Raw genomic sequence first — 15,578 nt, forward strand, 5'->3', positions numbered from 1 at the left:
TTCATGTCAATAAAAAACCCTCTTAGCATGATCTGTTTTCCTTCTAGGCTCTCAGTTGTGTACCAATTCTATAGCCTATCACTGGTTTATTCACAAAGTCCACTGTGCAAACTAACAGAGAATAAAATGACTGCTGCATTGTTTGAACATTGTCATATTCACACTAACTAGTAATCCTTTCTTTACACAGCTTGCTATGTTACGTACACATTAGCCACGGCATTGTGGGTAAAAACAATTATTATTATTATTAGCAATGCATTCAGCTGATTTGCTGTACTTAGACTACGGATCATGAAGTGAGCTAATGTTACATTAGACACAGCTCTCTGCATGGAGTTAGTAGCAGCTACTAGTATTGCTCATGCATTGATTTAGTATTTTTACCCAGTAGGCTGTGCAATGCACCCTTTAGTGCGAAGAGTCGTGCTCTTCTGGCGACAGATCATACGCAAGTTTCTGGTGAGTTTCTTTAAAGTACTCATTCTAAAGTTGTCCTTGCTGTCAGCATTCAAACATTTGAGCTGAATTTTCAGTCGAAATAATGCTCAAGTTCAAATCTTTGGATAAAACCCGGACTTGACTGAAAGATAGCTGTAGCAGATTAGTTACATCTAGAAAACTAGTGACTTCCTCATCTGTTTCTTTTTTTCTAGTAGCATGAGTTGATATTATTCTGTTTTTGATGCTGGATTACTACTAGCAGTGAGCTTGCTTACTGCTAGTAGTAATCTTGCTAGTAACACAGGCTACTGCTAGTAGTGAGCCTGACTATGCACAAGATTTCTTTCAATTGCAATCAGTTAGCCTGCAGGTGAATGTTTAAGAGGATGTTGTTTCTCACTAACCCGTTTTGAAGCCAAATGTTTTTAAAAACTTGACGAAATGCACGGAGAATATGCGTGTGAAGTCTGAATAAAGTTGCCCAAAAATATAGAAACACACAGTGTTTACACAGACTAACAGACAGACACAATGACAAAGCAAGATTTATCAATATAGCCGTATATTCAACATCACTATTCAGCTGAGAAACTGCAAGGAAATTTTTTAAACTTTTGACGAAGAGAAAAAAGAAAAACATCCTATGTTATAAAACAACTATACATTCCGATTTAAACTTTGGTCTAGATAACTAAATCATGTGAATATCCATCTAAACAGCTTTGTAATCAGTTTAGACCAGTTACAGCTAGTCCATCAGTTGGCACTATAACTACTCTCAAATATCACTGTCAACGCGTGTACCCAATGTGGGATTCCAGATTGGTTCATTAGCTTTGGTAAGGACATTCTTAGCCTCTCTGAATAATGTTTTAATGAGGGCATTAGACACGCCACCCGCCAACACGCATCACTTTAGTTTTTACCAATTTGTGGTAAGACGATAAGATTATCAGGAGGTTGGCGTGGTCTCCGTATCTTTCTGTATAAGTATCCGTGTTGCCTCAGGCCATGCTCACACGCTTAGCGAAGGCTCATTCATACACTCGCTCATTGTTGACGCGATGGAAAGAAACTTTGGAAAAACAGTAAGTAACTATTTCCGGAAACTTAAGCTACATGTACATAGTAGAACCATACCAGTTCTGGTAGGTTGTGATGATGAGGTTTAGAAGTCGTGTGGTTGGTTTAGACAATCTTTTGCTTGTCATGTAATTCAGCAAAAGGAAAGAGATATCACTACGGTATTGTTTAGGTGATGCTAAGGTGTTGGAACATGATACCTAATCGCTGTATAGTAACTAATCAATAATTATATTTAGGCCAAAGAAGTGTCTTTCAACTCTGGTATTTGCTAGGACACGACGCTTGGCTGTTTTTATTTCTCAACTCAGCTACTAAAAATACCCTTGAAAGTAGTAAAATTTGGTGATGTCGAAGCAATTGTAATTTCTCCTGTTGACAAGAACATTCTGGAGATTTCTAGGATCAAGTCATTGAGCAGCTGCCTGTTAGATCTCTGTTAAGATAAATCTCTTCTGCATAGACATTTAGCCTTTTTACGTATTTGACTGTATTATTGCAGACAGACTGACACGGTAATAGACGATGTAAAGCTAAATTTGCGTTGCAAAAGAGAACTAAATTTTTTGTTCAGAGTGTTGTTACCGAGGATATTGAAAAATCAGTATTATTGCTTTTCATCTTAGTTGTTAGTTGAGAACCAAAAATTTATTTTGGTTCTCTGTTTAGTAAGCCATTCTTTCTATTCTATTAGTTAAATATCTTTTGATTTCCATTGCTGCCTTCGGTGCCGATATAATGCTGTCGAGCAATCAATCGGACAATATGGCTAATTGAACTGGCCATTGAACTCAATATTTGCATATTCAAAAAATCATTATTTTATACAACATTGCAGATTTATTCCTGACAACCCTACTACTCTTTCTCTGCTTTGGAAGTTAGTGGGCTATGTAGAAATTGTCTCCCCTTTCATTTTACGGTTGAAGAAGATGAATAATAGTTGACGGCTTGTTTAATGTTAACCATTTTTGTTCTGTTTTGTGACTAGCCTCTGTGCCAGACGTCTGTCTAGATAGCTTAGTTTTACAAAATGCCAGGCTGGTGCTGGAAGACTTCTTCCTAAAGAAGTACCAAAGGAAAATGGAATACTAAAAGAATTGCATGATGATGAAAAGGAATCTTCTAGAACACAGTTCAGCAAAGAAGAAATTCTGAAAATTCGTCAAGAAAATTATGGGTTAGTAAATAGTGGAGTAAATTTAGCAACCTTTTTAATGGTACCAAGGCTAAATTGAATAAGTAACAGAAACACTTATTGTCAAAAAAAGTGCTCACTATCACCTAGCTAGCGGTCAATCAGTTAACAGAGCTCAATTATATTAGTTAACTTTAACACAATATTTCATGTATTATTTATTTTCAACCCTGAAATATTATGGGCATCTTTTGGATTTGTATAAATTAAAGATCATGACTCCGCATGAAGTAACCAAAAAGCAACCAGTACGTTGGCTCACAGAACAGAATACTTCAAAGTGTCTACTGCAATAATTTTTTTAAAGCATAAACAACTGTGGAAAGACGTTACATATTTCTGTACTCAGTGTTTGGAATCACATTAGAGAAGACAACTACAAAAATATGGTCGGTATGCTGTTTATACAGTCAATAGTTTACGAATTAGACACGATTTCTTGTTGAAAAGGACTGCTTGATGAAGACCTCCGACTGTGAACTGATTTTAGTATGACTTCACGCAGTTAGCAAGTAATACTGAAGGCAGCGCCTAGAATTTTATAAAGCTTCACAGCCCCAGCTCATGAGTGGTAAAATGTTGCTAGACAACTGCAAAAACATTTTCTCAAGTGGGACACAGAGATTCCAATGTATGGAGTTGTTACTGCGGCTCTCTTTTAGATATTATCAATTTCTCTCAACTGATCTCTTCAACGCATCTTCGCATTCTCTAGATGGCTATTTACTTTTAGCGTGAGTTCTGTTCTTTATCTCCATTTCTTAACTGCATTGTGACTCTGTTAGAGCTCACAACTGGTGTTACTTTTTACAGGCCGAGCTGCATGCTCTTCTTCCAAGAAAACCCTTTGAAAATAGATCGTGCCTTTGGGCAATATATGTATGATGAACAGGGCACACAGTACATCGACTGCATCAATAATGTCGCACATGGTTAGTACATGATGGCTAGTCATCATTTTCCAGCTTGCATTTGCTTATAAAAAGTCATATATTCTGCAGGTAAAACCTTGTTTATAACATTTAGCGCCTGGAACATTTTTCCAGACTATATATAAAGTAAATTAGTTGAGAAGATTATATATAATAAAGTAGGAAAAACAATTCATCAGAAAAGTTTTTGTATGCAGATAATCATTGCCCTAGCTAATTTTTTCTGCAGATAAGTATCATGTGAAAAGCTTGCTGCTGTTTTTCAGATGGACTTTTCTTCGTAGCTTAAATGTCAGAGCATAAACTTTGGTAACTTGAAAAAATCTTATTCTACAAAACTTTTTGCATCAAACAACAAATTTTTAAACTTGTTTGATCAACGGCTAGCCTTTGTTCCTAGGCCTTTGTTCTTTTTTGAAGTTTTTTCTGTTTGTTACAAACCTTATCAGTGAGTGGTAAGTATAATCCCCTTGTATGTTACACGACCTCCGCTGCTAATCTAACCTCTTTGGTCAGCCTATCTTAATGGGTTTAGTACATCAAACAACCTGCCCAGTCTCTTGATAAAGCTCTTATATTTCTTAGGTTGCTAGTTTAAATACATTCAGTGACATCGAGGTCAAGCTTTTAACCGACCGGTTATCTACCAGGATGTAGCAATGACCTTGATGGCTTGATTCTATAAAATATTGAGGTGTGTTGACACAGAGTAATTAGAGATTCAAGGTCTGTTGGCAACCGCATGAGAAAATCATTTTGCAAATTGGCACAAGGTCCACCTATCTGCACAGCCAACCGACTTTTAGCTTATAACTTGTTTGTGCTATTCTAAGTATACCAAAGGTCAATGGAGGTCAATGTTGAAATAATAGCCAATAAAATATTAAGAAAATGTGGAATAGCCAATACAAATTTTTAACCTAAAAATTAAGATTTCTAGAAACTCTTAATAACTGTAATAACCAGAGTGCTTCTTTATCTACATCTTTGTTGTTTGTGTGTCTCATACTACATTGACACTGTTAATGTTGAATTATACAATACTCAATATGTTAATAAGACAACTCCAAAATGTCAAACATAGTAGCTACAGGGCAATCATAGTCTAACGCCATCTGTCTCTATAGCATATACACAGATCAATTATTCTACTAGCCTGTCAACTAAAATCAATTTTCCTAGTCTCTTATAACTTGATAAAACACTTATTACAGAAAGACGATAAAGATAATAATGATAATATAATAATGATAAAGATGATGAAGAGGGTTTTTGTTTGTTGCTTCATCGTGTTTTAGCAATGAAATACGAGGAAGGATAGAGACGTGCATATATTACTTACGCTTCCTTTGGCACGCCTCGCTACCCTCAATATACCTACCAATGATTAATTATTTTGAGTTTAATATGGCTGACCAGGAGATTGCACTCTTGATTTTCTGTTTAATTCACCTCAAGGCAGACTGTTTCTAAAATATGTTTCAATACTAGCAAGGTTGATACATTCAAGCAGGTGATATTGTAAGATGATATGTTCGCATTGGGTGATATTGTAAGATGATATGTTCGCATTGGGTGATATTGCAAGAAATTTGGCCATTTCAAACCACTTGCTATCACAATATCGTATGTAAAAAGCATGACGAATTTGTTGTACATACTTGTAGCCGACCTGAATTGATTTTTCATTCTCGATTGGACAGTAGTAGAAGGCAACCACTCTTCATTTGTCACATATTGTTTTATTCTTGCTGCTAGAGTGTGGGTATTTGAGTCCCATATATTTTGCCTTGTTTAAAAAAATTTTTTAAACAACTGCTAGGTCGAGGATCAATTTTTAAAAATGTCATTGAGTTATCCGTAATAAATGTCATTATTTGTTGACAAAAAAAATGACACAATAAAACTTTTTAGCAAAAACATTTGAATTGTCTGCCAACTTGTAACAATCAAATCGCACTACTTAAGCAGGTTTTACGTAGCACTTAAACATGCATGCTATTCTGTGACCTGTAGCTGACCTCTAGCTCACTAGAAACAGGTGAATGTTATAATGCAACAAAATATTTAAAAAGCTAGATTTATGAGTCAAGGTCAAAGGGGGACAGTCAGCGGGATACGATACTGTTGTAAAAAGGAACAGCTAGACTTAGGAGAGGTTTGGGACAGTCATATGAGCGCACGGGTTGGCTGGCAGGAAGGTAAATTGTTCAGAACCTCTTGTTCCGATCGTAAAACATCACAAGACCTTTTATACCGTTTGAGTATCATGTCATTCTTAGACGTTTTTGGAACATTTTGCAAAAGGTTAAAATCAACATATCTAATTAATTCTATGAATTATTTCTATAGAATAATCTTTTTATGAAACCATAACTAATACTAACACAGAGAAAAGTGACACACAAAATGGCTGTCATGTAGCATCACTCGACATTAACATGAGCTTCCTGTGTAAGAGACACATAATTTAGCCGACCCAATTCTGATATCAAGCACATAAATTGATTGTCAGCAAATGAGTATATCCAAAATTTTTTGTTCAATGATTTGGCAGCATTCTTAAACCAAGTGTCCAATAATAGTAGCAGTGTGATGTGTGTGAGGACAAAGTGCTTCACATTGTTTGAACCCAATAGAAGTAATGGATCATTGAGTTATTTATGGTGCTGAAACCAAAATAATAATAAAATGATAACAGAAAAGGAGGTGATAAGTGTAGCCAATATTTAGAGGTTTCTAGATTGGTAGCTAATAGACTTGTATACAAAATATGGTAATGTCAAGCATAAAATCTTTGAATGTCGCATACTTCCTCTACTCCTAAGCTTGTGTCCCATAGTTGGTCACAGCCACCCCCGGGTCACTCAGGCTGCCACAGCACAAATGGAGAAACTTAGCACTAACAACCGTTACCTGCATGATAATTTACCTGCACTGGCAAAGAGAATAATAGCTACTCTACCTGCAGCACTGTCAGTGTGCTATTTTACCAATTCAGGGTGAGTTACCGCAGAGTGTAGTTTGTCTGTTTGCAACAGAAGTATGTGATTGTTTATTGGTGCCGAGGCTAACAGGAGTTTGTGAGCTACTGAGAGAGCAGATTCAACTTATTTGCATGTATATTTACCCTGACCACAGCCCAAAATCTTACACATTATTTCAAAGATCTAAGAACATATAATCAATGAGAGGTTTATACATGAATTTGCTGTTTAAAAACGTTGTAACAAAATTTGACATTTTTCAAAAACTCATCTAAAGGCTGCTACTGTCACAGTGCTTGATTGGATTCTATACTAAAAGAGACTATCAACTATTTTGCCATAGCCTGTGTACCAGTATGTTCTGAGAAGTTCATCATGCACAGATTAGCATATACAGCTTTTAATTATCATGCTAGATGTATTTTACAATTATTTATACAATCCTTATATATTTTTGTCATTGTTTTTGTCACTAGATGTTCGCCTTCAACAGGAAGTTCTTCTTATCTAGGTCAGAAGCTAACGACCTGGCACTCCAGCTGGCTAGGATGTACAAACACCGTACTGACATCATCACACTAGACAAGTAGGTAGACTTTCTTCTGTTACATCAGCCTCTTCCTAAAGATGAACTCGCAAGTATCGCTTTTTTCTATCATTACGATTTTTTTTTGCTACCAGAATATTTCGAGATTAAAATCGTCAAAGCTTGATTACGGTTAAAAGGCTCGAATCAAGCAAAACTTTGATTATGACTTCTATAATTGCAAAGAGGCTGACAGAATAGAGACGCTTAACACTACAACTTGAAAACAGTAGCCGATATCGACTATGGCAACTAAAGATGTCATTTTGCATGAATCTTTCTTCTGAGCATTTTTAACTGCAATAAAGTTTTGTCGATGTTAATCTTGAAACATCTCGGCAGTCAGATGACCTCAAACATCCAAAAAAATCGCAGATGATAAAAAATAGGGATACTTTCTGATAAAATCAACAAAATTTTGCGCTAGTTTATTTTGAAAAGATATCATCTCAAATTATATTCTGAAAAATCATGAGTCTTTTTGCTCAATTTAGAACTAAACCTGACTGAGCATTCATTATTTCATTTCAACAAAAAATTGGGTGCAACTAAATTCAGATCATTTCCTGTTGCATCAGTTACTACAGCCAATAATTCTTTTATTAGATTTTTATGGAAAACAATTTCTCCGTATTTCTAATGCTATTCCAGTGTGGATAGATTTTAACAGAAGGTTTACTGCTCTAAAAGTTTCAAAAGTACATGGCTATTAGTTGAAACTTGTAAGGTTACAACTCCTGGTAATTGGAGTTTTCCTACCTCTGTTGTTTGCACAATTGACAAATTTTAAACTTTCCCGAATAGATTCAATTTTAAAAATCCACTTGAAAGCACTTGTGATCATTTAAATTTTATACGAACCGCAAAGGTCAAAAAAGCGCAAAAAGTTTCTGCATTTGTGTTCCAGATACTAAAATCCTGCGCAAGTTGGATTTTGGTATCTACAATTCACTATCCCAACTCTTTCGTAATACTATTAGATTACCAACTTTCAAAACACTTTTGTTCAACACTCTTAATAATTCATGATTTCTGTCTTCTCTGTTTTTAATTAACATTCGAAAAAAACATTTTTGTTGATGATTAGTAAGGCCAATAAAAAATTACACATCTAAAGTTATATGGTTTTTATCTCTTGCTAACCAATCGTGACTCTATCAATAAAATTGAACAATCAGTGACGTGTTTTGACTACCTTTGATAGCCGGATTATATTATCCTGAATTAGTTATCAATATATTAGTGAGCTTCCCACAATAGTGACATCTGATGCGTGAGTTTATGTCTTCGTAACTGTCGTAACGTGAAGTTAGCGTTAACTATTAAACTAAATGCTACAATTAACAAATCTAAAACAGCATAGATTCCTCTCTTTCTGCTGATCAATCACAACTCGAGTAATAAAATAATAGGTCCTCATTGGACAACTAAAGGTGCAGTTTCATTCTGGTTTGGATGACATGAGGTTGATGCATTTTCTGAATAAATCTGTATTTTGCCTGTAAATTAGTGAATGATCCATAATAGTTTTTGTTTATAGTTTTGTTTCTGATACATAACTTTGTCTCCATCTTACAGTGCATATCACGGGACTGTCACTTCCCTTCAGGAAATCAACCCTTACAAGTGGAAGCAAACAGACAGTAATACATCTGAAATGTACAAGAGATCTTCAGTTCATGTTGTAAGTACTGAGACATATGTTACAAGCTGACTCTGATATTTGTACCAAAGACATACTCAAATGCTACACTTGTGGAAGAATTTCACTGATAAACTTTGGTAAAATGATACAGTAGTAACTTTTTTCTTGTGTTCACTGAAAACAAGAAATTAGTGTTGCTCTTAACCCATAAGAACTGACAACACACCAGCTGATCAATGATACAGTAAACACCTGCTCTCACATGTCTATAAAACTGCTACTGTTGAGCAGGTGCTACTGTCTTCTAGGTGCCAGCTGCTGACACATATAGAGGAGAGTACAGGGATGATAAATATCCTCCAGAACAACTCACTGACCTCTATGTACAAAAAGTTAAAGATGTTATTGATTCTCTACAAAACCAAGGAAAGGCACCTCCTGCAGCATTCATAGCTGAGTCGATGCAGAGCTGTGGTGGGCAAGTCATATACCCAGACGACTACCTCCCAAAGGTCAAGAGGTCAGCTGTCCAATCAGGTTTTACCTACTTCATCTATTTCCTGTTGGCTTACATTACAATGCATGTAAATTTACTGTATGTTTAAACAGTATTGTATTGTTTAAACAGCTGTATGGTAACAGCTGTATTTAGCACTTGCATATTCAATTCTTAACAGAACTTGGAGTTGTTTGCTCTCAAATTATCAGCTCCATTTTTGTGCTTTTAGGGCTATTTCTAGATTTATGCTTTGTAATCTTCATTGTTTAACACCTGTCTGATTCAATTTCAACTCAGCCAATAAACAAACTTTAACTTTGGAAGGCCTATTAGCAACCTATGAAAAGATTTTCTGATTTTGGTGTGGAAATCCGATGACATTTGGGAAATATTTTTAGCTGTTTTCCTCTTGAAACATAGATGATGGCAGGCTGTTGTGCGGTCTTTCATGGCATACCTTAAATGTATTGTTATACTATTTATTTGAATAATTAGGTCTCCAAAGGTTAAAGTTCAAATTTAAAACACGATTTAGTTTTTTACAACGATTAATGTCACTTTGAAATTGGTTCATTGAAAACTGTTCAACCCTCACTTGTGAAGTTGTAATTAGTTTTCCTAGTTTAAATTGTAGCCATCTCAACTTGTATAACTATGGTTGTTTCTAGTTTTTGCAAATGTGAATAGCAAAAGTACATCCCTGAATAGTTTTAATTACACAGGAAGTGCTTGTCGGCTAGTTAAACGGCAATAGAGAAGGCAGTACGGTTCTGCTCAGTGAAATACGTTGTGAAATATGCCTGAACCATGCGTAGATTCTAGGTGAGAAGTTGTGGTCCTACTGGATAATTTTAGAGTGATGGAGAGCTGCGGTGGACTGACTATAGTAGACGAAGTACAAGTTGGTTTTGGAAGAGTTGGAGATCATTGGTGGGCTTTTCAACAGTTCGGTGAAGGTATGTACACCTATGTTTAGAAACATGCAGTGTATCCTTGTCGGTATGTACACCTATGTTTAGTAACATGCAGTGTATCCTTGTCGGCATGTACACCTATGTTTAGTAACATGCAGTGTATTCTTGTCGGCATGTACACCTATGTTTAGTAACATGCAGTGTATCCTTGTCGGCATGTACACCTATGTTTAGTAACATGCAGTGTATCCTTGTCGGTATGTACACCTATGTTTAGAAACATGCAGTGTATCCTTGTCGGTATGTACACCTATGTTTAGTAACATGCAGTGTATCCTTGTCGGCATGTACACCTATGTTTAGTAACATGCAGTGTATTCTTGTCGGCATGTACACCTATGTTTAGTAACATGCAGTGTATCCTTGTCGTATCCACGGCCCTAATGTAAAACTTCGCTATATGTGTGTGTGAGCAACCTCTCGAATATTGCGTGTGATGTCTGCTTAGCTCACTGTAGGCAGAGGTTGTGGTGTTTTTAAGAGCCAGTGTTATACAAAAAATAGCTCTGTTATCTTGGTTGGCATGTCTGAGTGTAGTAGCCAAGGAACCTCGATGACAGAAGACATGCCCAGTTACAGAAAGCAATTTAAGGTCAGATGTCATTCCTGTCACCACCAGTGACCTTTTTTTGGGAATTAAACCCCAACCTGTAGTTTGGAGGTCAGGCTTTTTAGACCACTAGACCACGACTCTATGTAATGCTGCTCTGCGTAGCCACACTCTAGGAATTATCACTCTATGCAACACAACTTAATGGAACATCACCTGAAGCTACATCGTTCTATGTACATCACTTCATGTCACATAGTTTTACACGTCACCATTTCCTGTAAAAATACTATAATTATGCTCTAAGCAACATTCCTCTATTTATGCTTTCTATGAAAATGCATTTTCCTTCTATGCTAGATCAGTTCACTCAGTGCTACTCTATGCAATCAACTCTTTGTATTATTCTGTATGCAAAATCACTTTCTAGGGAGATGAATCACTCTATGCAAGACTTGAAAAGACTTGCTCTAACATAAAAATTACTAGGTGTTTTATAAATAGGGTTTGTTCCTGACATCGTGACAATGGGCAAACCAATGGGCAATGGACACCCGATAGCTGCCGTTGTTACTACCAGAGAAGTTGCTGACCAGTTTAAGCTTCCATATTTCAACACGGTGAGTATCTTTGTAGCTAGCAATGCTAGAAAGCCTGTGATCAACAACCGTTGAGCTCTTAAAAATTTGTTCAGCGGTTATCCATTAATTACAACTTTGAACACGCTTGCAGTATGGAGGAAATCCAGTTTCCTGTGCCATAGGCCTTGCTGTAATGGATATAATAGAGGAAGAAGGCCTTAGAGCAAAGGCTATAGAGGTTGGTAATCACATTGTGGGCAAGTTTGAAGAGTTGGCCAGCAGACACAAGCTGATAGGACAAGTCAGGTAAGCCCTATCTATCACTGCTATCACTTTCGTCTATTTGAACGCTTTTGTTCTTCCAATTCTCTGTTTCTTGTTCCTTGCGTTCAGTTTTATCACCACAAGTGTTTGCTGAGTATTTTCTCCAAATTGGCCCTTGGCTGGAAAGTTTGTAAAATTTTCTTCGGTAGATTTGTAAGTGTTAAACTAAATGGCTTTTTAGTTTAACTCCCTTTGTATTATTGTTGTTGGTTATTTATTATGACTTGTTTGGTTTATTATTTTCATTATTCAAATAATTTTTCCGTTACACTTTCTTTGTATTATTCTTGTTTCATGTTCTTCTAGACCAGCCAGCCGTTAAGAACATTAATGCAATTTGCATCTTACAGCACTTTGCATCTTGCAGCGCTTTGCATCTTACAATGTTTTTTCGTTGCTGTTACTGTTTATGGGATGCTGCCCAGTTGCTTTGGCAGTCAAGATAGTTATTCATAAGCATTCTCTGTAGCAGACATACATTAGGATGTCATATTTTAGAGGGCGTGGCCTATTTGTTGGGGTAGATCTGGTAACCAATAGAGAATCTAGGGAGCCCGCTACCTCGGCAGCAGCGTATATAGTGAAAAGGTAAACTGTGAGAGGTGTGAGAGTGTATCATGAAATTGTCGATCAACTTACTGCTGGTCAAAACTGTTATATACATGTACACGTAAACACTCACCAGCTTCTTTAGTGAAAGAAAAAGGAAGCTCCCCAATACGCAGCGGTATATATTCGCATGGCATCCAAAAGCCGAGAGAGTATCAGCATCCAATTAGTCAATTTGAAGCGTGGCCTCATAAAGACGATCTGGCCTCCTTAGCCCAAATACCTACAAGACATTGTGGCGGACGAAAGTCGCCTGCATATACAACAAAAACTTTGTGAAAATTCCATGATGCACTAGTTTGCTGCATAACTGATCAATTATCCTCCAAGAATGTCTGACAACAACTTGATTTATTTATCAAATAAAATCTTAAATCAATTCATTTTTTCAAATCAAATCCCAAATCATTTCTGCAGTTGTCCAAATAAAATTATATGAAAACTGACTCGCATGACTACAAAGTGGATTTGTTCTCAGTACTCGAGCATTCGAATGTTTAAATCACGAACATAAACCGATTTATTAGTCATCTATGACCCATATACGGCATTTTCAGATGAACTGAAGGCAAGCGTTTCGTCATAAGCGGCGCAGCTCTTGTTAAATTACTATCAAAGGCAGTTTGGGTCATGTCATGCTGCTATTAACTCGTCCAGCCTAATGTTAGTCACAGTGCTCTGTCAATGGTAATAGCAAGTGACAGTGTCTAGCAAGTGACAGACAAGTGACAGTGTCTAGCAAGTGACAGACACATCGCTGATGAAAATCAAACAGTCAATATCAAATAGTAGTATAGTATTAAAATAACGTCTTTTAATTTAAATATTTGATGTCCTTACCCTTTGCAATTTTAGACATTTCTGCTTTTTATAGGATAAATTTTGGGTAAATTGTGATTTACAGCTATCTGATCTAATAATAATGGAAATAATAATAATAGTGGATGTAGTCTCAGAAGAAGACAAAGACAAATAAAAAGACAAACACTGATATTTATGTAGATTGAATTGAATCATCTAATAAAAAGAAAAGAGGAACCTGAGGAACTTCCTATTTACTTATAAAATGTTTCTGCCCTCAATTATTTCCAAATTTCTGTTGGGTGATTTGGGATTTGAATTGTGCGTATCAGGAAAGTGATTTGATAAATATCATTTGACAAACAAATGATTTATTTTGATCAAAACAGTTTGTAAGTAATTTGGTTTTGAATAAAAAGTGATTTGGACACAACTTGTATGATTGTTACTACGACAATTATGGTTTCATTGGTCATTGAAACGTGTGACACTCTCTTATTGGCTACAGAAACAAATCATGTTTTCTAATTGGTCAATAGCAAAATGATGTCTCAATTGTCCCGGAACAAAAATAATCTCGCTAAATGGTTATTGAAACAGGTTGAGAAATGATGGCGTGTTGTTAAGCCGAGACGGACCTGATGAGAATGTGCTAAAATTTAAACCTCCAATGTGCCTAACAGCCGCTGATGTGGATGAGGTGGTTGCTAAGGTGGACAAACTTTTGTATGAGCTGGAGAGTTCCATACCAACAAAGGTAAGCTTAACATCATATTGGCAGGACGTTAACTCAATGGTTTTTGCATGCTCAGGCAAATTGATGAGAGTCCAAATCGTAGTTGATGTATTTTTTTTGCGGTTCTGACTCAAACAGTTATCTACTGTATGACATACTGGGTAAGTACAATAGTAAATCTTACACCAGACAATTACATATGATTGCAATTCACAGTGCATACACACAGATCACATAGACTGTATTATAGAGCTCGATTTGGTACAGGTATATAGTGATAAAAGCCTAGTGACCCTGATCTGTCGATTTGCAGGACTAAAAGAAAAAGAAGACAATTCCTAAAACCTGAAGTTTGTATGTTTCAAGTATTCCCTGCCAATCAAGACTGATTTGTCAAGTTAAACTAGCTTCTGTGAAGCTGGCTACGTACAAATAAATTTTTAATAGTACTCCAAATTATTTGGAGTTATACTGATAGTCAATTGCTGTGCAATTTCAGTTGGAGCATCAAACAATTGACCTTCCAGCAGTTTTCTACCTATGTTATTCCCTTCGAATAAATCTTAAGCTTTGCTCTAAATATCTGAACAGTTTCCTAGATATCCCTTCTAAACGATCTCCAAGGTTTTGGAGTTATACCCAAGGTTATTTCCTCCAAATGTGGCATATGAACATGTGCCTAACGATATTTTGTATGGAGGCTTCATACAGCATGGCATAGAAAAGTTGTTGAGAAAAGTTGAGAACTCAGAGGAAGGATAGGATCAGGTCTCAAGAACCTCCTTTTGTTTATTGCCTGTCTGTTTACGCTATCAACTATTGCAAGAACACCAAAGTCTGTTTTTATCATCCATTTCAAGACAAACGAAACATACATGTACGAGACATGTACATGTATGTTAAAGTTCTTAAAAACTTGATTAGGGTATAAAAGTGGCAATAACAAACAGGTTATCTTCGGAATACACTAGCCAAAAACCTCCAAAAAATATTAAGCTGCTAAGAAGCAGACAATAACTAGCTCCTATTGTTTAGCTAAGAGTTTTATTTAAAATAGTATCTAGGGTTGTCTAGCAGACACTTCGTGTCTCCAGCTCGATAACGAGCTATTGCTAATAGCGGTAGAAATAGTGTACTATATACCAAGCGTGTGGTAAAGACTCGGTGGTATGGGAAAAACACTCAATATAATATACCACCACACCTAGCTTCCAAGTAGTTGGATTACAAGAGTGCACCACCATACTGGGGTATTTGTTCTGGGGTATTTGTTCTATACATGCAATCCTGCCATTGCAACTTACCGTGCATTAATTAGATGAAAGATACATACTCGGTTTTCCTACTCGCTGATAATAGTTCCTTCATGAATGGCATATCACGAAGTTCACTCGGCTTAGCCATTACATAGTGATCATTATAAATAATTTTGAGTCCTTCCGTTGACTATAAATGACACTAACCCCTTCGCTCATGACCTTATAAAACCCCGTTCCTCTCAAAACCTTGAGTCATCAGTCAAACTAATCAAAATTAAAAAAAGATTTAAATGCATAAACAAGACAACTCCAAACCTAAATAAAGCTATGAAGCACTATTCTATAAACTCATTTAATCTAGGAGGTAGTG

The 15,578-nt window shown here is 36.2% G+C and overlaps 1 protein-coding gene across 2 annotated transcripts; it reads left to right on the forward strand.

The window, feature by feature from the left end:
• Positions 1 to 335: 335 nt before the first annotated feature.
• On the forward strand, positions 336 to 14,523 carry LOC137401387 (ethanolamine-phosphate phospho-lyase-like). Of its 2 annotated transcripts, none has more exons than XM_068087711.1 (13): positions 336 to 462; positions 2,568 to 2,707; positions 3,539 to 3,657; positions 6,500 to 6,659; positions 7,156 to 7,230; positions 8,809 to 8,914; positions 9,184 to 9,395; positions 10,230 to 10,330; positions 11,403 to 11,518; positions 11,631 to 11,785; positions 12,302 to 12,391; positions 13,814 to 13,970; positions 14,263 to 14,523. In XM_068087711.1, the coding sequence occupies exons 1-13, from the start codon at positions 403 to 405 to the stop codon at positions 14,266 to 14,268; spliced, it is 1,497 nt and encodes a 498-aa protein (XP_067943812.1). In that variant the 5' UTR covers positions 336 to 402; the 3' UTR covers positions 14,269 to 14,523. The 2 variants fall into 2 exon arrangements, with proteins under 2 accessions (XP_067943812.1, XP_067943813.1); XM_068087712.1 differs by lacking the exon at positions 336 to 462 and adding an exon at positions 1,476 to 1,532.
• The last annotated feature ends 1,055 nt before the right edge of the window (positions 14,524 to 15,578 follow it).

The sequence above is a fragment of the Watersipora subatra genome, chromosome 8 (genome assembly GCF_963576615.1).
Source record: "Watersipora subatra chromosome 8, tzWatSuba1.1, whole genome shotgun sequence".
NCBI classification, from domain to species: domain Eukaryota; kingdom Metazoa; phylum Bryozoa; class Gymnolaemata; order Cheilostomatida; family Watersiporidae; genus Watersipora; species Watersipora subatra.